The sequence below is a fragment of the Tachyglossus aculeatus genome, chromosome 2, assembly GCF_015852505.1.
Source record: "Tachyglossus aculeatus isolate mTacAcu1 chromosome 2, mTacAcu1.pri, whole genome shotgun sequence".
In the NCBI taxonomy this organism is placed as follows: Eukaryota; Metazoa; Chordata; class Mammalia; order Monotremata; family Tachyglossidae; genus Tachyglossus; species Tachyglossus aculeatus.
In genome coordinates, this window is record NC_052067.1 from 65,446,282 (window position 1) to 65,469,540 (window position 23,259).

General features: G+C 49.0%; 1 protein-coding gene and 1 non-coding gene across 4 annotated transcripts in view; both read left to right on the forward strand.

Annotated features, from left to right (window-relative positions):
- The window catches only part of TULP4 (TUB like protein 4), a 269,950-nt gene extending 255,927 nt beyond the window's left edge, over positions 1–14,023 (forward strand). For 2 of the 3 annotated variants that reach the window (XM_038770541.1, XM_038770542.1), the window contains exons 15-16: positions 2,761–5,336; positions 8,896–11,179. In XM_038770541.1, coding sequence (XP_038626469.1) covers positions 2,761–5,336; positions 8,896–9,012 — 2,693 coding nt within the window. In that variant the 3' untranslated portion in view covers positions 9,013–11,179. Of the gene's footprint in view, positions 1–2,760; positions 5,337–8,895; positions 11,180–13,061 lie in introns of those variants that run through there. The other variant, XM_038770540.1, reaches the window with a different exon arrangement.
- A 1,773-nt stretch (positions 14,024–15,796) lies between these two features.
- LOC119924841 lies at positions 15,797–15,934 on the forward strand. The gene has a single exon (XR_005449527.1). It is a non-coding gene; the product is annotated as a small nucleolar RNA SNORA7 (small nucleolar RNA).
- Positions 15,935–23,259: the final 7,325 nt, after the last annotated feature.

Below are 23,259 nucleotides of genomic sequence, written 5' to 3' on the forward strand. Positions count from 1 at the left end.
TGCTTTAATAATGGTGGTATCTGTTAAGCCCTTGCTGTGTGCCAAATACTGTACTAAGCACTGGAATAGAGACAAGATAATCAGGTTGGATACCTTGAGGCTCACAATGTAGGAGGGAGTAGGATTTAATCTCCTTTTTAGAGATGAGGAAATTGAGGCACAGAGAAGGTAAGTGACTTGCCCAAGGCCACACAGCAGACACGTGGTGGAGCTGGGATTTGAACCCAGGTCTTGTGACTCCCAGGTCTGTGTTCTTTCCACTAAGCTATGCTGCTTCTCTTTATTGCTCAGCTGAGTAAAATATGTGGGGAATTATAATAACAATAACTGTTACCCTTCTCTAGCACCCAAGCGAAAGGTTCTGGCTTCTGCCAGAGGCTGTTTTGGAATAAAACAAGCAGCAACTTATTTGATATAGTAACTTGTTTGTTTTTATTGATATCCAATAATTGAGGATAAGGTGATTTGATTGGGCTTTAGAGGTACAAATCACTATCTGATTATTTCAGTCTTTTCCCGGTACTTTTTATAAAGCAAAGGAGAAACTGCAGAATTCAAGGAGAAATTAGAGCAATAAATATCAATTTTCATCACCCTGTTATCCAGTAGGTTACTGCCCCAAATCTGAAACAACAGTGGTATTTACCTCCCCCAAGCCCCCCGCAAAAAAAGTCCCCTTGTTCTTGGAAAGAGAAATGCAAATCAGCAAGTCTTGTTTTACCAAAAAGACACATAGACAAAGAATGTGGGATGTAAACGTGACACCACACCCGAACACAAAATTGGCTTAATTTCAGAGAGGTGGTGTTTAATGAGAATCAGTCATTGGGGTTGCAACGCTCCGTCTTTAATGTCAGGTTCCCTCTCTTGCCAGACCACTGGGATGTGACTGCCTTTTGGCCCTAATTTGGTTGTGTTTAATGACTTGTTCACAGTGTCCTAGGTTTCCTTAACCTCCTGCGACCCTGCTCTCCCCGCAGTTTGTCTTGAAGCACTTTGGAGACTTTGGCCTTTACGGACCGATGACTGACACCCCTTCCATTCTGTGAATAGGGCAAACCAAAGCAAAGAGAGACAGATTGGAAGGCCAGGTAGGTGAAAGATAGAGAGCCAGCTGGGGCTCTAAACTTTGAGTTCAGGTAGCCTAACCGTATGTTCCAGTTCAGCCAGGTCAGTCTTAGGATCTTATAGCCTTACCCAGGCAACTGGAGAAAAATCTATAAATATTCCAGAAATGGGGAAGCTCTGACTAAGCAGGGCTCTTTCCTTGGATCCTCCAGCTGCTCGTGCTTACAAGTAGTTTAGATTTTGATCAGTGATATTTATTGAGTGCTTACTATGTGCAGAGCATTGTACTAAGCACTTGAGAGAGTACAGTACAGCAGACTTAGCTGACACATTCATCTCCCGCAACGAGCCTACAGTCTACAGGGGGAGGTGGACGTTAACATAAATAATTTAAAGAATGTATGTAAGTGCTATGGGGTTGAGGGTGGGGTGAATACCAAGTGCCCAAAGGTCATAGATCCAAGTGCATAGACGATGCAGAAGGGAGAGCGAGCTGGGGAAAAAAGGGCTTAATTGGAGAAGGCCTCTTGGAGGAGATGTGACCTTACTAATGGTTTGAACGTGGGGAGAGTGGTGGTCTGGTTGATTTGGAGGAGGAGGGAGTTCCAAGCCAGGGGGAGGATGTGGGATTGGGGTCAGTGGTGAGATAGATGAGATCAGGACACAGGGAGTGAACTGGCGCTAGAGGAGCAGAATGTCGGGGCTGGGCTGTAGTAAGAGATGAGTGAGATGAGGTAGGATGGGGAGAGCTGACTGAGTGCTTTAAAGCCACAGGTAGAGAGTTTTTCTTTAATGTAGAGGCAGATGGGCAACCACTGGAGGTTCTTGAGAAGTGGGGAGACATGGACTGAACTTTTTTTTGAACAATGATCCCGGCAGCGGAGCGAAGTATGGACTGGAGTGGGGAGAGACAGGAGGCCAGATGGTCAGTGAGGAGGCAGATGCAATAGGCAAGGCAGGATAGGATGTGTGGTTGGATCAGCGTGCTAGCAATTTGGATGGAGAGGAAAGGGCAGATTTTAGCAGCGTTGGCCCTCTGCAGACCTCTTCCTGAAGAAGGGAGATGTCCCGGTCTGTTAACTTTATGGTACATGACATTCTGGAACTTGGTAAGACTGCCTGCAAATGCTTTGAACCATCCCCCACGGACTTCCCCTTTCTCCCCATCACCACGGGAGGAAGAGAAAGGTGCCCAAATTCAGGTCCTGGTGTCTGCTGTGGGACCTTGGGCAGGTCACTTCCCTTCTCTGAGTCTCAGTTACCTCATCTGTAAAGTGGGGATTCAGAGTGGGAGCCCCCTGGGGGACAGGGACTGCATCCAACCCGATTAACTTGCATCCACCACCGTGCTTAGAAGAGTGCCTAAGAAGTACCATAATTAATTATTATTATGTTTGGGTTTTCAGCAGAAATGATATCCTACTTTTCTACTCCAGTCTGTCCACTCTGGGACAGAGCATGAGATCATTTCCCTTGGGCCAGCCTGTAAGAGGGTTTTTCTTGTTTTTATGGTTACTCCCTCAGACAGTCCCCGCGCCCTTCAGTGTTTCCCAGACGGTCCCCATTGCCTTCGGGACTCACGAGAAGTTTTTTGCCCCCGGTGTGGGATCGGGATGGTTCCTTTTTCCATTTGGGTTTCACTTCCCCGTTTTCACGCAGCCTCCTGTTTTGTTTCCAATGTCGCCCCCGCAGTGACCGGAGCGTCCGGAGTTCCCGAGAACAACCCGCCCTGTACCGTGAACATCCCCATCGCACCCATCCACAGCTCGGCCCAGTCCATGTCCCCGACTCAGAGCATAGGGCTGGTGCAGTCCTTGCTGGCCAATCAGAACGTTCAGTTGGACGTCCTGACTAACCAGACGACGGCCGGCGGGGTGGCGGACCGCGCGGGCGACGGCACCGTCCCGTACCCGGCCCCTGGCAGGTACTCCAACCCCGGACAGGTGATTTTTGGAGGAGTAGAAGTGGGGCGCATTGTACAGGTGCCCCCTCCGCTGCCTCTCCCGCCCCAGGGACCGATGCAGCTGTCCGCGATGGACCACGGGGACCGAGAGCACGAGCACCTGCAGAAGGCCCCGAAGGCGCCGCGTCCGCCACAGCTGGCGGCCGAGGGGGACGCCGTGGTCTTCGGCGCCACCCAAGAGCTCCCGCTGACCAAAATGAACCCACCCCCTCCCTACCCGGGCACGATCCCGGCGGCTCCCACCACGGCGGCCCCGCCCCCTCCGTTGCCTCCTCTGCCGCCTCCGCCCCCGCCTCCGACGGACCTCTGCCTGAAGAAGGGAGACTTCCCCTTGTACCCGTCCCCCAGGCACTACCAGACGCCTCTTGGCTACGAGAGGATCACGACCTTCGACAGCAGCGGCAACGTGGAGGAGGTGTGCCGGCCCCGGCTGCGGATGCTGTGCGCCCAGAACACGTACCCCCTGGGCGGCCCCGGCAGCTCAGCCACCCTGAGGCTCACAGCCACCGAGAAGAAGGTCCTGCAGCCCGGCTCCAGCGCCACGCTCAACCGGTTGACGGTGCCCCGCTACTCCATCCCCACCGGGGACCCGCCCCCATACCCGGAGATGGCCGGCCAGCTAGGCCAGGGGCGGGGGGCGGCGCAGAGGCTGGACGGCGTCCTGGTCCACGCCACGCTGCGGAGGAACAGCCGGGAGGCGGCCCTGAAGATGGCCCAGGCAGCCGACGGACAGCGGGCCACGCTGCAGCTCCCGCCGAAGCCGAAGAACGGGGTGGGCCCGGCCCAGTATCAGCCCCCCAGGACCCCTGCGGCCTTGTACACCTGCAGCCAGTGCAGCGGGGGTGGCGGGAGCGGGGCTGGCACGAGCGGCGGCCTGGCCTGCGGTGGCCCACGGCCGGATCTGAGCTCCCAGCATGGCTCGGTGGTGCCGCACTCCATCAGCGCCTCCCCTCTGGCCTCCCAGTCATCGTACAGCCTGCTGAGCGCCCCCGATGGCTCCCGGGACCGGACGGACTACGTCAACTCCGCCTTCACGGAGGACGAGGCCTTCTCGCCGCACCGTCAGGCCGAGAAGCCCCTCAGGCACCTGGCAGCGAGCGAGGCGGCCTCTGGGGCCAAGAGGCCCCCGCCTTACCAGTGGGACCCTGTGGGAGGGGAGGAGATATGGGTCCCTCAGGAAAGGACAGGGCAGGGCGGGGCGGCCAACCCCTTGAAGCCCCCGCCCCCGCCGCCTCTCCTGCTGGGCCAGGCCCAGCACCTGGAAGTGGCCCGCGGGCCCTTCGTCTCCTCCAAGCTCCCGGCCAGCCCCACTGCCACTTTCCAGGCGGGCTATGGGCTGGGCCTCCCTTACCTGGGCGGCTACGGGAACCCCGCTCTGCACGGGCCTCCGACCCCCTGCTCGCCGAAAGACGCCCTGGTACCACCCCAGTTTTCCCAGCAGGAGCCCGCCGGACTGTTCCAGCCGGGCTACCCTTCCAACTTGGCCTATTGCCCCCTGCCCCCCATGTACCCTGGGAGCAGTCCCTGCTCGAGTTTACAGCACCCGTCCCTCACCCTGCACCCCTGGAATGCCTACGCCACCTGTCCGCCGCCCGTGCCAGCCGGCCAGGGCCCACTGCCCCCGAGGCCCCACCCAGGCGGGGAGAAGCCGGCCGCCCCGCCGGCCCCTCCCCCGCCGGCCGAGCCCCCCGGCCACGGGGGCTCGGAAGTGGTGGTGGAGGCGGCGGACGCCTTCCAGGAGGTCCTGTCTCTGAGCGAGAGCCCCGCGCCCCAGCGGACGGACAAGTTCGGGAAGAAGAGCCGGAAGCACCTGGACGGCCGGGCAGAGGAAGGGAGCGTGCAGGCCGTCACCGAGGGCAAGGGCAAGAAGGAGGCCAGGACGCTGAGCGACTTCAACTCGCTCATCGCCAGCCCTCGCCTTGGGAGGGAGAAGAAGAAAGCCAAGAGCCAGAAGGACCAGCTGAAGGCCAAGAAGCTGAACAAGACCAACGAGTTCCAGGACAGCTCGGAGAGCGAGCCGGAACTGTTCATCAGCGGGGATGAGCTGATGAACCAGAGCCAGGGCAGCAAGAAGGGCTGGAAGACCAAGAGGAACCTGAGGACGGCCAGCGAGCTGGACGAGTTCAAATGCCGCAAGGCTAACGAGAAGGAGGACGGCAGGCTGGGGAGTCAGGGGTTCGTCTACGTCATGGCTAACAAGCAGCCTCTGTGGAACGAGGCCACGCAGGTGTACCAGCTGGACTTTGGAGGGCGGGTGACCCAGGAATCGGCCAAAAATTTCCAGATTGAGTTGGAAGGGCGACAGGTGAGATTCGCTTGCGAGACCGTCGGCCGCCTGGGTGGGAAAGCCCATTGGAGTGGCCTGGCGTGGAGCTGAGGAGTAATAATAATAATAACAATGGCATTTATTAAGCGCTTACTATGTGCAAAGCACTGTTCTAAGCGCTGAGCACTGTTCTAAGTGCTGAGCACTGTTCTAAGCGCGGTAGTGTGGCCTAGTGGAAAGAGCGCTGGCGTGGGAGCTGAAGGACCATGGTTCTTATCCCGGCTCTTCCACTTGGCACGTGCGCGCATGTGTGTGTGTGTGTGTGAGAGAGAGAGAGAGAAACAGAGAGACAGAGAGACGGAGAGACAGAGACGAAGACAGACACCATGGGCAAGTCGCTTCAATGCTCTGGGCCTCAGTTACTTGTGGGACAGGGCCTGGGTCCGACCTGATTGGCCTGTAGCTACACCAGTGCTTAGAACAAATGCCTGGCACATAGTAAACGATCCACAAGTATGATAAATAGTATTAATTATGATTATTATTATCTGTTTGGAACTTTCAAGCACGAACATGAGGGCCTGAGAACCTAAAGGTGATGGGGAATCGGGGTGTCCAGCGCAGTTTACACCTCTGAGTCCTTTATCAGCAGTGAGGCTGATTCAGCCTAGCTGCATCATTGCCCTGCTTTCAGAGCACAGGTTTTAGTTCAGGCAATCGATCAGTGGTATCTATTGAGGGCCTACTGTGTGCAGAGCACTGTACTAAGCTCTTGGGAGAGTACTCGTTCATTACTTTGCCTTTTGATCATTTGTAATTCCGATAACTGGTGAAGTCTTAGGCCGAGACACGCCTTAGGGGTTTTGTTAATTCCGGAAGCCGAAAAAATAATAAAACGAGCTTCAGAAGGGAAACGCCAATGTTGTGACCAAAATCCCAGCCTCTCCAAAGCCCTTTGGCCTCAGTCCTTCACGGTACACAAGAACCGATCTTTGACTTGACAGTGTCTTTCAGGAAAATGGGCTGATTGGGAAGGGAGATTTGGTTAGGTATAGAGGTAGGGCTTTGTGCCCAGCGTTTAGAACAGTGCTTGGCACAGAATAAGCACTAAACAAATACCATAATTAACATTATTATTACACAAAAGGTTGCAAGCCAGTGGAATCAATCAACCAAATTTATTGGGCTCTTATTCTGCACAGAGCACTGTGCTGAGTGCTTGTAAGAGTACACTAGAACAGAGTTGGTAGACACGTTCCCTGCCCACAACAAGTTTACAGTCATTACAAAAGTTAATATAAATAAATTACAGCTATGTACATTAGTGCTGTGGGACTGAGGGAGGAGTGAATAAAGAATGGAAATCCAAGTGCAAGGGAGATACAGAAAGGAGTGGGAGAAGCAGTGTGGCTCAGTGGAAAGAGCAAGGGCTTTGGAGTCAGAGGTCATGGGTTCAAATCCCAGCTCCGCCAACTGTCAGCTCTGTGACTTTGGGCAAGTCACTTAACTTCTCTGTGCCTGTTACCTCATCTGTAAAATGAGGATTAAGACCGTGAGCCCATCGTGGGACAACCTGATCACCTTGTAACCTCCCCAACGCATAGAACAGTGCTTTGCACATAGTAAGCACTTAATAAATGCCATCATCATCATCATCATTATTATTATTATTATCATTAAATGAGGGCTTAGTCAGGGAAGGCCTCTTAGAGTGGAGTGGAGTGGAATGTAGGTGGTCCACCCATAATTTAGGCCTTAAAAATGACAAAATCTCTTTTTTTGGTGGGGGGCGGTGAGGGGGCTGTCAATTAAACTTTCCTGGACTTCTTCCTTGAAGACTGGTTGAATGTGGCATTGTTGCCTCTCCCACTTGTGGGAAGTTGCCTTCACAGCATCAGGAAGAGAACAGAGGCAATAGCCCTTGCACCTCTTGGAACAGAGTCCACTTCAGAATGAAAAATTGGGAAAGGGAAACCCTGTCAGCAAGAAGGAAAATCGGCCCAAACCTCACCCAACCCTGGAACTAAGCTTTTTTCAGTTTCCAGAATTCTTAGTGACCTTTATTTTCCTTGTTAAACATTTGATTTTGCCACATTCTTTACTAAATTTCAAGCAGGGAGAGAAATGCCAGTTTGCAATGAATGAGGTACTTCTGTCCAGATTTCAAGACTTTTGAGCCTGAGGAGGCAGGCCAGAAGACTAGGGTGAGCCTCTGATACATCGTGTAATTTTCTGGCAGTCGTTTACCTCCAATTTTTGCCATTTTGTCGAGTTTAATGACAGATTTAAGGAGCCAAATACCTGCATTTATCCCATTGAGGAAACAGTTCAAAACAACTTGTACTTCCCAAGCGCTTAGTACAGTGCTCTGCACACAGTAAGCGCTCAATAAATACGATTGATGATGAACAGTTCAAAACAGCATTTATTGATGATGATGATGGTATGTTAAGCCCTTACTATGTGTCAAGCACCATTCTAAGTGCTGTGGTAGATACAAGATAATCGGGTTGGACACAGTCGCTCTCCCACATGGGGCTCACAGTCTTAATCCCCATTTTACAGATGAGGGATCTGAGGCCCAGAAAAGGGAACTGACTTTCCCAAGGTCACCCAGCAGACAAATGGCAGACCCAGCTACTTTGGACTCCCAGGCTCAATTTCTATCCGCTAGGCTATGCTGCTTCCTGGTTAAGGGACCAAAGTGAAGCCAAATAAGGATCTCACCCCAACCCAAAATGACATGGTTCCGTGATTGCATGTCCCTGGGTTCAGCCACAGAAATGTCTTTTTAAAACGACTTCTCATCCATCCTGCATGGACACTGCAGAGTCTGTACGCATTATTTGTAAACACAGTTTTATGTGACTTGGGAAATTAAGAGACTGCCAAAATTAACTGGCTCTGCAGGCAATATGTTGCCAACTTGTACTTCCCAAGCACTTAGTACAGTGCTCTGCACACAGTAAGCGCTCAATAAATATAATTGAATGAATGAATTCCTCTGAGATCCCTGCTGCTCTCCCTTTGCTGGAAGATCTGCTGCTCAGTGGGCTTGTCTATGAGAGCGCAGACTTCTCTGAGGTGGATTGGGGTGGAGGGGGGAGGGAAGAGGGAGAGAGAGAGACTGAGGCTCAGATCTCATAAACCTTCCCATGGGCAGTGTTGTCAGCATACTTTGCTAGCCTAGTGAAAAGCAGCACAGCCTAGTGGAAAGAACGCAAGTCTAGGAGGCAGGAGACCTGGATTCTAATCCTGGCTCTGTCATTTTGCCGTTGCATGACCTTGGGCAATTCACTTGACTTCTCTGTGCCCCAGTTTCCTTATCTGTAAAATGGGGATTAAAATACCTGCTCTCCCTTCCCGTTAAACTGTGATCCCCAGGTGTGATCGGATTGTATTGTTTCTACCCCAGTGCTTAACACAGTGCCTGGCACACAGTAAGCAGTTAAGTAATGATGATAATAACTATTATTTTCTACCTCCCCTTTTGACTTTTCCTTGCTTCTTTTCTCCCTTCCCCTTCTGCCTCCTCCCTCTTCCTCCTTCTCTCCCCCTCCTCCTGCTCCCCCCATCCAACCCCAAACCCTTTCCATAGGTGATGCAGTTTGGAAGGATTGATGGAAATGCTTACATTTTGGACTTTCAGTACCCCTTCTCAGCCGTTCAAGCTTTTGCAGTTGCTCTGGCTAACGTGACTCAGCGCCTGAAATGATACGGTCAGTGACTAGAAGGGGAAGAAACACAAGTGCCCAGTTCAGAGAGGCATGGTTGAAGAAAATACCAGGCGCTCTGTCGTGGACGCTCTGACACACCCACCTGCCAGGACACAAAGACAGCATTAAAACTGGAAATGTCTCTCAGGCCCCCCCAAAAGAGGGCCCTGAACTTGGATCGTTATTGGTTTTATTGTTGATTTGAGTAATCCTTTCTTTCCTCTCTCTTTTGTTGAAGCAAACCAACAAACAAACACATAGTGCTGGGTGTTTGAGAGATCAAGGGGTGAGAGCCATTCAGTGTTCTGTTGGGACGTGTAGCTTTCGACTTGTGGTGACGGTTGTGCGTGTTTAACGTGAGTTAGTGGGGCGTGGGGAGGGGAAAGACAAACTTTTTTGGTAGGTGGCCTTACTTCCTTCATTTTAAGTCTTTCAAAAACAGGGCACATTTATTTTTCACCTTCCTCTGGATCCAGCTTTTACTACTACCCTGTAACATGGATACAGTGGGAAACAAAATCCCAACCACAAGATACCCAAAGAGCCAAGTTCTCTTGTGTGTTAAAAGCAGGGCATGACAACAGGGACTTTGTGGAGTGGGAAGGGTGAGAGGTGTTAGACACAACGGACGCGGCAGATTCTGCCGAGGAGGAGAATTCAGTGGAGGGCATTTGGAAAAAATCACTAAGCTTCTGCTTCCTTGGGACTGTATTCCATCAGTGTAGATGTGGGGAAGGGCATCCCTTTACCCTGCTGATTAGCCCATCATTCAGCTGCCTGATCTTTTTACCCGTGCACGAGATACGTAGAAGGGCTACGTTTTTCCTGTTGGGACATTTAAGGGAAGTGATTTTGCTCGTTACATGTATATCAGAGTTCCATAAAAGCCGAGAGGATTATCCCTGCCGTTAGGCTTTTGGTTAAGGGGAGTCACAAGATTGTCCCAAAGGTGTAGAAGAGTTTTCTGAAGCCAGCTGGGGTGGTGAGTCTAATTACCCAGCAGCCCACTGGGAATCGATCCTCTGTTCTGTTAGGTCCAGATAAAACTGGTTTAAATGGTTTAATGGCCACCGTCCTCACAACTGCTGTTCAAGTGTGTCTCCACCGCTCTCTGATTTGAAAACAGAGGAACCTTCCTTTCTTGACCCTGTTCCAGCAGCCCAGTTTTGCACTGATGGGGAAAATGTGACTGTAGCTTTCTATGAAAAAATTCACTCTTATCGGGTCTCTCTCTAATCCCGGTTTGGTGGGTGTCTCCAATCCACAAGGTGACACACAGTGTAGAGTGTTTTCTGAGAAGGTAAATGGACTCGAGACTTTTTTTAGCGTAAGTAAAGGTCAGCTAATCTTGCTATCTGGTTGGATAACTTGTTTTTTGTTGTTGTTGTTGTTACTCTTTGTTTGTATAACTGGAATTTTCTCTTGGATGACCACTTATGGAATGGGAAGAAGGCCAAGTGATGTACGATACAAAGTGGAACTCTTACGAATATATATTTGAAGTGTATATGTAACCAAGCATTCAGGTTGTATTCTGAACGCCCCCAGGAGTTTGAAAGCCAATGAATTTCTCTCTGTGCATGTAACACGTGATATTGTTGGTGAGAGGGGAACGCCAAGAATTTGTGAGATGTCGTCATGTCACCCGACTGCTAGGCTTGGATCCTCAGTGCATTCTGGTGGAAGATCTACTGGAGGAAGAAGAATCGTTCAAAGAAGCATTTTCTGTCATTTCAAAAACATTTTATTTTTTAATTCCCTGCTCAGTTTAGCCTTCCAGGACAACATCGGTTTAAGCCTGAAAACTAGAAACAGGTCCGCCTTGACCTATCTAGCTGCTCCACTCAAAACAAGATGAGTTTAGTAGCTATAGATCCCTCAGAAACACTGATGCATTTACTAAAGTTCTGAAAGTTACGGTTTGCCAGCTGCACCCAGAGTTCCACATTTTCTATTTTAAATGTTATAAACCAGTTTTTGGTAGATAAGTTCTTCTAGGAAGAATTTAGCAATGTGTTTTGAATTATCGAATTCTTTTATACATTCATTAGTTTTCTGTAGCCTGATATGTTTTTTCAGTGCTTATTTTTAGTTGTGCAATAATTGTAACGGCCTAGTTTCTTTTTGTTTTTTTGTTGGTTTTTTTAAAAGTAATTTAAATGCAAATTCCCAGTTGTCCAAGAGACAAATTATTTATCTTGCTTAATGTAATAAGTGTTTGGGGGAATTATTTTATTACTCTGTACTGGTGAGTTATACCCACTTATTTATATAAAAAGAGCATCCTTGTAACTAATTATTTCGTAGCAATATGTTTTGCTGCAAGAATTAAAGAATGTGTACAGAAAGATTTTTGTTTCTGCTGGACAATATGCAACTTTTTGTAATTGGGGAAGGATCTTGTTAATCGGGCAATGGGAAAAGCACACTTTGTGCCGGGAATCGATTAGATGCTGTGGAGGTTGTTCCCTGCAGTGATACAACCTACAAAGATATTTTCCTCTTCTATTTCACTTTCTTTGCTAGTGAATATGTGGTGTAGAGTTTGGGGAAGGAGTGCTTGCTTCATCTGCCTCCGGGTCTGTAAAGCGATCTGTGATCTTTGAGGTATATCCAACATGAAAATATAGACTAAAGAACATTCAAGAGGAAGGTTTTTTAAAAATTACGTCCACTGTGCAAGGAAATCCTTAGAAGAATAGCTAGAAACACAGGTGGGAATGGGGGCCTGGTATCTGATAGCCAAGATAATCAGAGCCACACCTCCTAGAACTTTTTTGGTTTTGTTTTTATGGCATTTGTTGAGTGCTTACTAGTTGTCGAACACTCTTCTAAGCTCTGGGGTAGACACAAGTTCATCAGGCTGAATAGTCTCCAGCCCACATGGGGCTCACAATCTAAGAAGAAGGGAGGACAGGAATTCCCATTTTGAGGTTGGGAGAACTGAGACACAGAGAAGCGAAGCAACTTGCCCAAGGTCACACAGCAGGCCAGTGGTGGAGCTGGGAATAGAGGGTCTCCTAGCTTCTGGACCCATGCTCTATCCACTAGGCCACGCTGCTTCTGTAGATTTTTCCCAGAGTGGGCCCAGGTTGTCCCATTTTTCCATTCCCGGTTCTACTTCTGATTTTGGATATCAGTGTCAGGGTAACCCAGAACTGAAGTCAACCACCTCACCAATCTTCTGCCCGAGAGAATTGTGGAGAAAAAGCAAAAGTGAGAAATAAAGCCCAAGCAGGTAGGTATCACTCATTCTACTTAGAGTGTCTTTTTTGGACAGTAGTTGAGAAGTTGAGTATACCAACATAAACCTTTCATTGGTAATGAAGTTCTTAAGAACATTAAGACCCTAAGAAAACCCAGCAGTAGGGTGGAGTAAAAATCACCGAGATGAAATCAACTCCTCTGTTGAAGAAAATCAGACACAGGACTCATCACCAAAATAAAATAAAGGGAAGGGTGGATGCCGTAACCCTTCAATATATCAGTCCCTGTCTCTTGGAGACCAAGGCTAATAGGGAACTCTTGAAAAGTTCTGAGGGGATCAGGAACCAAGGTTTTTGAGTTATTTTTTTTTTTTGCTTTAGATGGTTGCTATTTGTACACCCTGGATTGAAGCTTTACTTTTCCATTATTTGGAGGCTGTCAATAAAAAATAACCACTTTGGGGGTCTTAGTCTTCAATCTTTATAAGTGAGACCATTCACCACAGAGGCACTATAAAGGGAAAAGCCACTTCCCCCACCGCTAATAACTGACTACCGATCGGAGCCGTCGATAAGGGGTGAGATCTGTAAACATTGCCTCTTTTGGGGAGAACTGATTTGGATTTTTAAATTGGTTCAGTTGGAAATCAGGCAGTACTTGGGAACCTAGAAAAATGGAAATAAAAGGCACTTGCTTAGGTAAACCATTTGCCCTAGAAAATCACGGCCGTAGCGGTCAGCTAGGAGATGTTTCGTTCAAGCCAATGTCAATTGCTAAGCTCTGCTCCCTGGGTTCCCATTCTTTCCAAATGAAGAGCGTTTCTTTTTTTTTTTTTCCAAAGAAATTTTACGAAGGGGCAATGTGGAATGAACACATCAACACATCGCATACCTGAAGATCATTTGTCATTTAGTCTAATAACTCTGAAGAGGATCCTCCAGAAATGTCCCCCGATGTTTAAATTTTAGAGAAAAAAAACACGGTTTTGGTCATTTGCGTTTCCAAGATTGCGTTAAGTAGCAGCAGGACACAGCACCTGAGTCAGCATTTGAATCGTCTTGCCTCTGGTGAATAACATTCTTCAAGTTTTTCCTTTTTCTTTAGTTTTCTCCCCCTGCATTTGACTTTCTATTCTTCCTGTATCTGTTATTCCTCTTTATGTGTTCTTTTTAAGGGGTTGGGGTTTGAAGGTCTTGTTGTTTATTATAGTTTAAAAATAAAAGTGCTGTGGAATAGCATGGGATATGCATTTGACTGAAAAGGGTGGTATTCACTGATGAGGGTTTTTTTCCACATTTATCTGTAAATGTGCTCTTTTGGTACTGTGACTTTGAACTTTATTCCTGGCTATGACCACTGGTTTTGCCTTTCCTTTTTTAAGCCTCCTGCAGTTATGCAGGTGCCTAAGGCTGTGGCCTGAGTTAGACCGACCCTTTGTCTATCCCTTGGGAGATGGGGAGCGATATGGTTGCTTTTTGGTACCCCCAGGATTTCAAACAACAAACAAACCTCTGGCAGTGTTTGAGGTTCTAAGCGAGCTTGCCCCATCCCCAGGATGACCTTGGAATGACCCAGCCATGACCTTCCTGTCCTCATGATGTATTTTGTGCGTTAGTTTGTGAAGGAGCCACCGAGGAAGGAAACATCCGCGGGTTCTCTTTTAAACAATGTGTTTTGTCCCCTGTTTTTTATTGTCTATATGCTGGAGATGGATTGATTGCCCTATTTTATTTTTCCCCTTGATGACCTTGAGTTGTAAGAGTTGTCCAGCTGTTGCCTAATAAAATTTTGCAGACTAGAAAATTCAGTTACTTGTGCGCAGAATTCAGCTGCCGAGCTGAGGTTGGGAACCATTTTGCCAAGGGGTCACTGATCTCCAATGGAGAGGGTTGAATTTCCCACCAGTGGTGTTCTCTTCTGCTCTCCGCCCCCTCATCGTGATTGTTCAGGCTCCATAGCCGGTAACTTGTATGTCTGCCCGCCTTCTTCTCTGCCCACTTCCATCTGGCTCTGACAGACACTTGTCAGTAGGTCGAAGCAGTGTGGCCTAGTGGAAAGAGCGTGGACCTAGAAGTCAGAGGACCTGGGTTGCCAGTTACTTGCTTTGTGACTTTGGGCAAGTCACTTCATTTCTCTGTGCCTCAGTTCTCCTAATCTCCCTCCTGCTGGGGCTGTGAGGGACTGTAGGGACTATGTCCAACCTAATTAACTTGTATCTACCCTTGCACTTGGATCAGTTTCTTGGTATTTAATAATAATGATGGTATTTGTTAAGCATTTGCTATGTATCAAACACTTGACTTCTCTGTGCCTCAGTTTCCTCAACTGTAAAATGAGGATTCAATATCTGTTCTCCTTCAAACTTAGACTGTGAGACCCATATGGGACAGGGACTGTGTCCAACCTAATTAACTTGTATCTACCCCAACATTTAGACCAGTTGCTTGGTACTTAATAATAATGATGGTATTTGTTATGCCCTTACTATGTGCCAGTCACTGTACTAAGTGTATTTGTTAAGCCCTTACTATGCATCAAGCACTTAACTTCACTGTGCCTCAGTTTCCTCAACTGTAAAGTGAGGATTCAATACCTGTTCTCCTTCCTACTTAGTCTGTGAGTCCCCATGCGGGATAGGGGCTGTGTCTACCCCAGTGTATAAAACAGGGTTTGATACATAGTAAGTGCTTAACAAATACCATAAAACATTCCTGGAAGGGCTTTTTGTATATTCTGCACAGCACTTAACATCTTATAGATGCTCAGCCAGTTGGCAGTTCCTTGTAACTTGTAAAAAAACATATTGGAGCAAGATTTTTTTCTCAAGCTGTGTGCAAATGTTTGTTGAGGCTAATTTAGTACACATTCTATATAGACTAAGCTTGTTGTGGGTGGGGAATGTGCCTACCAACTTTACTGTACTGTACTCTCCTAAGCACTTAATACAATACAGAGAAGCAGCATGGCCTAATGAATTGAGCATGGGCTTGGGAGTCAGAAGGACCTGGGGTCTAATCCTGGCTCCACCACTTGTCTGCTGTGTGACCTTGGGCAAGTCACTTCACTTCTCTGGGCCTCAATTACCTCATCTGCAAAATGGGGATTGAGACCGTGAGCCCCAAGTGAAACAGAGACTGTGTCCAACCCAATTTGCATTCCCTCCCAACACTTAGTACAGTGCCTGGCACATAGTAAGTGCCTAATACTACAAACATTATTTATTATTGTTATTATTATTATTATTATTATTATTATTACAGTGCTCCATATGTAGTAAGCACTCAGTAAATAGCATCGATGATGATAGAAATTCCAGGTGGACTTGCCCCCTAAGTGAGTATTTGTTTTTGTGCCTGCCCAGACAGCTTTATTTGTGCATAAAGAGAGAAAAGGAGATCGGCCTTTCAAGCTCCAAAATTTGTTGCATCACATATCTTTTGGGACATAGAGACAGATCACAGTTCTCTACCTTTCTGGGCAACTGGATTAGCCAGTGAATGCTTACCAATTCCCATCATTCCTACAGTTTTAAAAATGGGCAAACCTGGTGATTAGGTAGCACTACTAAATCCAGTCCCCCTCTCAGGGTCATACCTGGAGAGTTTCCCGTACTCTACCAGCCTCGGCTATGGGAGGGAGAGTCAAGCAGAGGCATATCCATTCCATTCCTAGCTTGGGCAGTAGCTAGCAAGTGGCAGGCAATCTGCTACAAGTCAAAAACTCCCCTGTGCTGGGCAGCAGTGGCATGGGAGTGATTAGAGGACGGAGATGCAAACTTACTGCGTGGAAGGAGGCAATGGTAAACCACTTCGGTATTTTTACCAAAGAAACTCTATGGATACACTTCCAGAACGATTGCAGATGGAGGTGGGGCGTTCTGGGACAGATGTGTCCATGGCTTCGCTATGGGTTGGAGACTACTCGACAGAGTAAGACAAGACTAAATCCAGTGCTTGGTAATTATAGTTTGCCATGATTCAACCTCCTGCCAATAAGTCATCAAAAGAAATCAAGTTTTGCTGCAGAAAACTATTAGCCTGAGGGTCTACATCAATAAAGGGGATGATTGAAGAGATCGGGGCAAGTCTGCAGCAAAGAAGGTAGCAAGACGGAATGAGGGATTTAGACCTAGTTCAAGGCTGTGTGCCCATCATCATTCAACTCTGAGGCTGATCAGTGGAAGCTGGTTCCTGTTTCTCTGCCAAACGTGAGTTCAAGGAATTCAAGTAAGAAAATATCATTATTGTTACACAGAAAGCACTCAATAAATACAGTTGATTGGATGGATGGATTGTTAATCTATCAATCACATTTATTGAGTGCTGACTGTGTGCAGCACTGTACTAAACACTTGGGAGAGTATGGCACAAAAGTATTACTGACACACTCCCCGTCCCTATAGACTGAGCTCATTGTGGGCAGGGAATATGTTTAGTGCTAAATTGTACTCTCCCAAGCGCTTAATATAGTACAGCTCTACACAAAATATGTGCTCAATAAATATCATTGATTAACTGACTGACCAAATGACTGCCCACAATAAGCTTACAGTCTAGAGGGGGAGGCGGGCAATATAAATAAAGAAATTATGGATATGTACATAGGTGCTGTGAGGCTGGTGGGGATTGTGATCAAAGGGAGCAAGTCAGGTGACACAGAAGGGTGTGGGAAAAGAGGAATTGAGGGCCTAGTCAGGGAAGGCCTCTTGGAGGAGATGTGCTTTTAAAGGCTTTAAAGTGGGGGAGAGTCAGTGTCTGTCAAATTTGAGGAGGGAGGGCATTCCAGGCCAGAGGCAGGACGTGGGGTCAGCGAGGAGATAGACAACACTGAGGTACAGTGAGTACGTTGGCATTGGAGGAGCCAAGTGTGCGGGCTGGGCTACAGTAGGAAAGCAGTGAGATGTGGTAAGAGGGGGCAAGGTGATCGAGTGCTTTAAACCCAGTGGTAAAGAGTTTCTGTTTGATGCGGAGGTAGATGGACAACCATTGAGGTTCTTGAGAAATGGGGAAACAGGGACTGAACATTTTTGTAGAAAAATGATCTGGGCAGCAGAGCGAAGTGTGGGCTGGAGTGGGGAGAGAAAGACAGGAAGTAGGGAGGTCAGCAGGGAGGGTGATACAATAATCAAAGTGGGCTAGGATAAGTGCTTGCATTAATGTGGTAACAGTTTGGACGGAGAGGAAGGGTGGATCTTGGTGACGTTGTGACGGTAGTACTGACAAAATTTAGCAATGGCTTGAATATGTGAGTGGAACGACAGAGAGGAGCCAAGGACTTGTGAGACAGGAAGCATGGTGGTGTCGTCCACGGTGATGGGAAAGTGAGCTGGAGGACAGGATTTGGGTGGGAAGATAAGGAGTTCTGTTTTGGACATATTAAGCTTGAGGTGACAGCAGGACATGCAAATAGAGCTGTCTTGAAGGCAGGAGGAAATATGAGACTGCGGAGAGGGAGAAAAATCAGGGCTGGAGATGTAGATTTGGGAATCATCCACATAAGAGGTGGTTGTTGGAGCCATGGGAGTGGATGAGTTCTCCAAGGGAGTGGGTGTAGATGTAGAATAGAAGGGGAACCAGAACTGAAACTTAAGGGACCTCCATGGTAGGGGGTGGGAGGCAGAGGAGGAGCCTGTGAATGAGAATGAGCAGCTAGAGAGACAGAAGGAGAACCAGGAAAAGACAGTGTCAGCGAAGCAGAGGTTGGATAATGTTTCTAGAAGGGGTGGTCTACAGTGTCGAAGGCAACTGAGAGGTGGAGGAGGATTAGGAGGGAGTAGAGGCCATTGGATTTGGCAAGAAGGGGATCATTTGTGGAGAGGGCAGTTTCTGTGGGAGTGAGGGGGACGGAAGCCAGATTGGAGTGGGTCAAGGAATGAATTGGAGGAGAGGAACTTGAGACAGCGGGTGTAGACAGCGCGTTCAAGGAGATGGGAGAGGAATGGAAGGAATGAGATGGGACGATAGCTGAAGGGAGCCATGGGGTCAAGGGAGGGTATTTTTTAGGCTGGGGAGACATGGGCCTGTTTGAAAGCAATGGGGAAGAAATCATTGGAGAGCTAACAGTTGAAGTTGGAGGTCAGGGAAGGAAGAAGGGAGGGGGAAACTGTTTTAATAAGTGCAAAGGGATGGGGTTAGCTGTGCAGGTGGAAGGGGTGGGTTTTGAGAGAAGGCAGGAGATTTTAAGAGATGGCAGAATATTATTAAGTGTTTATTATGTGCCAAGCACAGTACTAAAAGCTGGAGTAGATAAAGTTAATCGAGTCGGTCACAGTTGCCGTCTCATATGGGGCTCACAGTCTAAGTAGGAGACATACCTGAGAACTCCCTTCCCACAATGAATGTGCTGATTCTCTAATTAATGGCTTTCCTGGAAAGGAAAGATCCTCTTCTCCTTTAGTGTCCAGAGACTGGTATCTTTCTACCCTCTCTGATGTGGGCAGCCAGTCAAAGGAAAACTAATGCAGCCCCTCTATCCCCAGGCTGTCTCTGTATACATTGCAATTGATTGAGCTCCATTGACTCTGCCATTTGTCCTCTGAGTGACCTTGGGTAAGTCCCTTAACTTCTGTGGGCCTCAGATACCTCATCTGTAAAATGGGCTTTAATGCTGTGAGCCCCATGTGGGACAGGGACTGTGTTTGACCTGATTAGTTTGTATCTACCCTAGCACTTAGTGCAGTATCTGGCACATCTTCTAGTTGTAAGTGTGTTATGGGCAGAGAACATGTCTGCTAATTCTGCTATATTGTATTCCCCCACAAGTGCTTAGTACAGTGCTCTACACATAGTAAGTGCTCAGGAAATTCCATCCATTGATTCATTAACTAATACCATTTTAAAATTGTCAATCCATGTATTTATGAAGTGGGTAACTATTTTCCCTTTCTCTCTGGCTGAAGGAAATCAAACATCCAATCTGCCACTTTCCAGTAACAGATTCAGAAATAGCACTCAGGCTTCATCTTTCTTCCCTAAAGACCACTTTGATGCAGAGTAATGATATCCCTGCTAAGTCACTTCCCCTAATCGGAGGCCAAGAAAAGACGTCTAGTTGTCCCCACCACACCCGCCCCAGCAACCACGTCTAGAAATCTTCTTGAAAGTTTTTGCCCACAACGAGAGCTACTTTGAACGAAATGAGGTTGATTGTGTAGCTTGGTTTGGAATTGACCAGAAAGTGAACAATTTGCCTTCAGCACATATTACCCCAGCTTTGTGTCTCATCAGGCCAGTGATTTCAGGATGTAATTTTCCCCGAACTGGAGGAAGGCATGGAAATAGCATAATGAAGAGAGGGCGTGTTTGTGTCAGCATGGTATTCTGGTAATAGTTTGGCAGAGTTGGCATGTAAGCGGAGGACGGGGGCTATCGAGAACCGATGATGAAACAATGAGATCGAGCCTCCTCTTCCCACACGCTGGAAGCAGCGTGGCTTAGTGGATAGAGTACAGGCCTGGGGGTCAGAAGGACCTGGGTTCTAATCTCAGCTCCGCCACGTGTCTGCTGTGTGACCTTGGGCAAGTCATGTCACTTTTCTGTTATTCAGTTACCTCATCTGTAAAATAGAGGTAAGAGTGTGAGCCTCATGTGGGACAGGGACTCTGCCCAATCTGATTAACTTGTAACTACCCCAGTGCTTAGAATAGTGCTTGACACATAGTAAGCACTTCACAGGTACCATAATTATTATAATTACTAACCCAACAGGCAGGAAGTTGAGGTTTGCTTGTTCGTTGTGGGCTGGGAATGTATCATTCTATTGTACGTACCCAAGGGCTTAGAATGGTGCTCTGCACACAGTAAGCATTCAATAAATATGATTGAATGAATGTTTTCATTCCAGAACACTGGAACTCAGTGTGAGAAGCAGCTTGGTTTAGTGAATAGAGCATGGTCCTGAGAGTCAGAAAAAACCTGGGTTCTAATCCTGGCTCCACCACTTGTCTGCTTTGTGATCCTGGGCAAGTCCCTTCACTTCTCTGGGCCTTAGTTACCTCATCTGTAACATAGGGATTGAGACTGTGAATTCCATGTGGGACATGGACTGTGCCCAACCTGATTATCTTGTACCTACCCCAGCACTTAGTACAGTGCCTGCCATCCAGTAAGTGCTTAACAAATATAAAAAACAAACCAAAAACCCCGTCCGTTTAATGATGAAACCCAGGGTGTAGCTCCCACTGGCCACATAGGTTTAGTACAGGTGTCTCTGTCTAGTTTCCTGTGCAGCTCCTTTGGGAGACCATTGTCACTCTCCTGAGGGAGAAATCAGGCAGGTCTACAATCCCAACCCTCACGGTCATCCCCATCATGACACTTTGGGGTGTCAGTGTGAGAATAATCACACACATGCAGATGTTCTCATATTCTCTCTCTCTCTCTCTCTCTCTCTCTCTCTCTCTCTCTCTCTCTCTCTCTCTCTCTCTCTCTCTCTCTCCTTTTCTTTCTCTTTCCTTTTCTTTCTCTCCAGAGTTTTTCTCCCCCACAATTGGGCTGTGCATGGGTGACAATGTCTCCAGTCCTCTTTTGGGTAATGAAGAGCCCCACTCTTGGTGGGATGGATTTGTTATTCTCTGCTGTGCAGATGCCCTTTGGGGATGGCCACCAACAGCCAAAAAAACATTTCCCAAGGGTCTCTTGGGAGCATAGGCCCTGATCCCTTCCTCTGGAGCAGCAAGGCTTGGGAGAAGTTGCAGGAGTCCTGAACTGTGGGCAAGAGTAGACTGTCAGCTCGTTGTATGTGGTGAGACCACAACAAGTTACCTTAGTGACTGTTTGTGAGCCTGTGAACAACAACAAGGAAGAGACCAGTGAAGGCCGGTGGGTTCTACCTGAGACAGGTGGTTGCTGGCCTTTGGGGGCAGATCATGGAGGGAGGTGGGGCCTTTTCTCCCTGCTTTACCCCGCAATAGGCCAGGACCAAAGTACTTATTTGTTTAGCTGTTCTAAGCATTGGGGTGGATACAGGTTAATCAGACAGGAGTCAGTCCCTGTCCCACATGGGGTTCACAGTTGAGGCAGGAGGGAGACCAGGTATTTAATCCCCATTTTGCAGTGGAGGAAAATGACACAAAGATGTGGAGTGAATTGCCCAGGGTCACACAGCAGGCAAGTGGCAGAGCCGGAATTGGAACCCAGGTTTTTCTCTCTCCCAGGCCCGTTTGCTCTCCACTGGACTGTGATGCTTCCCTGAATGAGCTGAATTCAATAGCTTAGTGGAAAGCCATACTGCTGGACCGTGAGCCCGTTGGGTAGGGACTATGTGTTGCTGATTTGTACTTCCCAAGCGCTTAGTCCGGTGCTCTGCACACTGTAAGCGCTCAATAAATACAATTGAATGAATGGTAGAGCACAGGCCCGGGAGTCAGAGATCATGGGTTCTAATCCTGTCCCGCCACTTAGCTGTGTGACCTCGGGCAAGTCACTTAACTTCTCTGTGCCTTAGTTACCTCATCTGTAAAATGGGGATTAAGACTGCGAGCCCCACGTGTGACAACCTGATTACCTTGTAACTAGCCCGGCGCTTAGAGCAGTGCTTGGCACATACAATTATCATTACTATTATTATAAATGGTAAAGTGCTAAGCGTAGTTGTTGGATTGGTGTGACCGGTTTGAGGGGTGGGGGGGGCCTTCTTGGAGGAGGTGGGATTTCAGGACTGCACTGAGGGAAGGGAGAGTTTGGGCTTAGGTCGATTTCAGTCAGAAGCCGCTTTATCAAGTGGGGAGGGGCGAGAGGATCCCTGCTTCTAGACCGTGAGCCCGTTGTTGGGTAGGAACCGTCTCTCTGTGTTGCCGACTTGTACTGCCCAAGCGCTTAGTACAGTGCTCCGCACACAGTAAGCGCTCAATAAGGACGACGGAATGAATGCCGAACCTCCAGGGTTTTCTTAAAAAGGCTTAGCCAGGCCTCAAGTCATTGGCCCGGCCGGGGCTCGTGGCCTGTGGGGCAGGGGGCGGGGCGAGCCTGGGATGAGTGGGGCGAGCCTGGGATGAGTGGAGCGAGCGAAAGAGCGAGGGAGAGCTTGCGTGAGCGGGCGGGGGCTTGCGGAGCCTCCCGGTTTTAGGCTGGGGTGCGGGCGGGCCCGGGAGCGAGCCCTGGTTGGGGACGGGTGCGGCCCTGTCCAGGGTGCTAAGGCCGGCTGCCCACCGGACGGGCGCCGGGCCTAGGCCGAGCACCACGGGCCAGGCCGGACCGGACCCGCAACAGCTTGGCTCCTCCTTCCACCTTCTCCCCCCTCCTTTTCCTTCTCTCCCTCTCTCCCACCTCCCCCCCCTCTTTCCCTATCCCCTTCTGTCGGTCGCCCCCTCCTCTCTCGCCCCCCACCCCTTTCCCTCCTCTCTCGCCCCCTTCCCTCCCCCGTCCTCTTCCTGCTCGCCCCCCTCTTTCCCTCCTCTCCCCTCCCCGTCACCCCATCTCCTCTCCACTCCCCTCCTCCTTTTCCGCTCATCTCCCCCCTCCCCACCCCCTCCCCCTTACCCCATCTCCTCCCCCTCCTTCTTTTCCGCTCATCTCCCCCTCTCCCCCATCCCCATCTTTATCCCCCGTCCCCGTCTCCCCATCTTCTCCCCATCTTCTCCCCTTCCTCTTTTCTGCTCATCTCCCCTTCTCCCCCATCCCCACCTTTCTCCTCCATCCTCTCCCCTCCCCGTCGCCCCATCTCCTCCCCCTCCCTCTTTTCCGCTCATCTCCCCCTCTCCCCCATCCCCATCTTAAACATCCCCATCTTTATCCCCCGTCCCCTCCCCGTCTCCCCATCTACTCCTCCTTCCATCTTTTCCGCTCATCTCCCCTTCTCCCCGCATCCCCACCTTTCTCCTCCATCCTCTCCCCTCCCCGTCGCCCCATCTCCCCCCTCCCTCTTTTCCGCTCATCTCCCCCTCTCCCCCATCCCCATCTTTATCCCCCTCCCTCTTTTCCGCTCATCTCCGCCTCTCCCCCCATCCCCACCTTTCTCCTCCATCCTCTCCTCTCCCTTCCTCCTTTTCCGCTCATCTCCCCCTCTGCCCCCACCCCCAGCTTTGTCCCCACCCTGTCCCC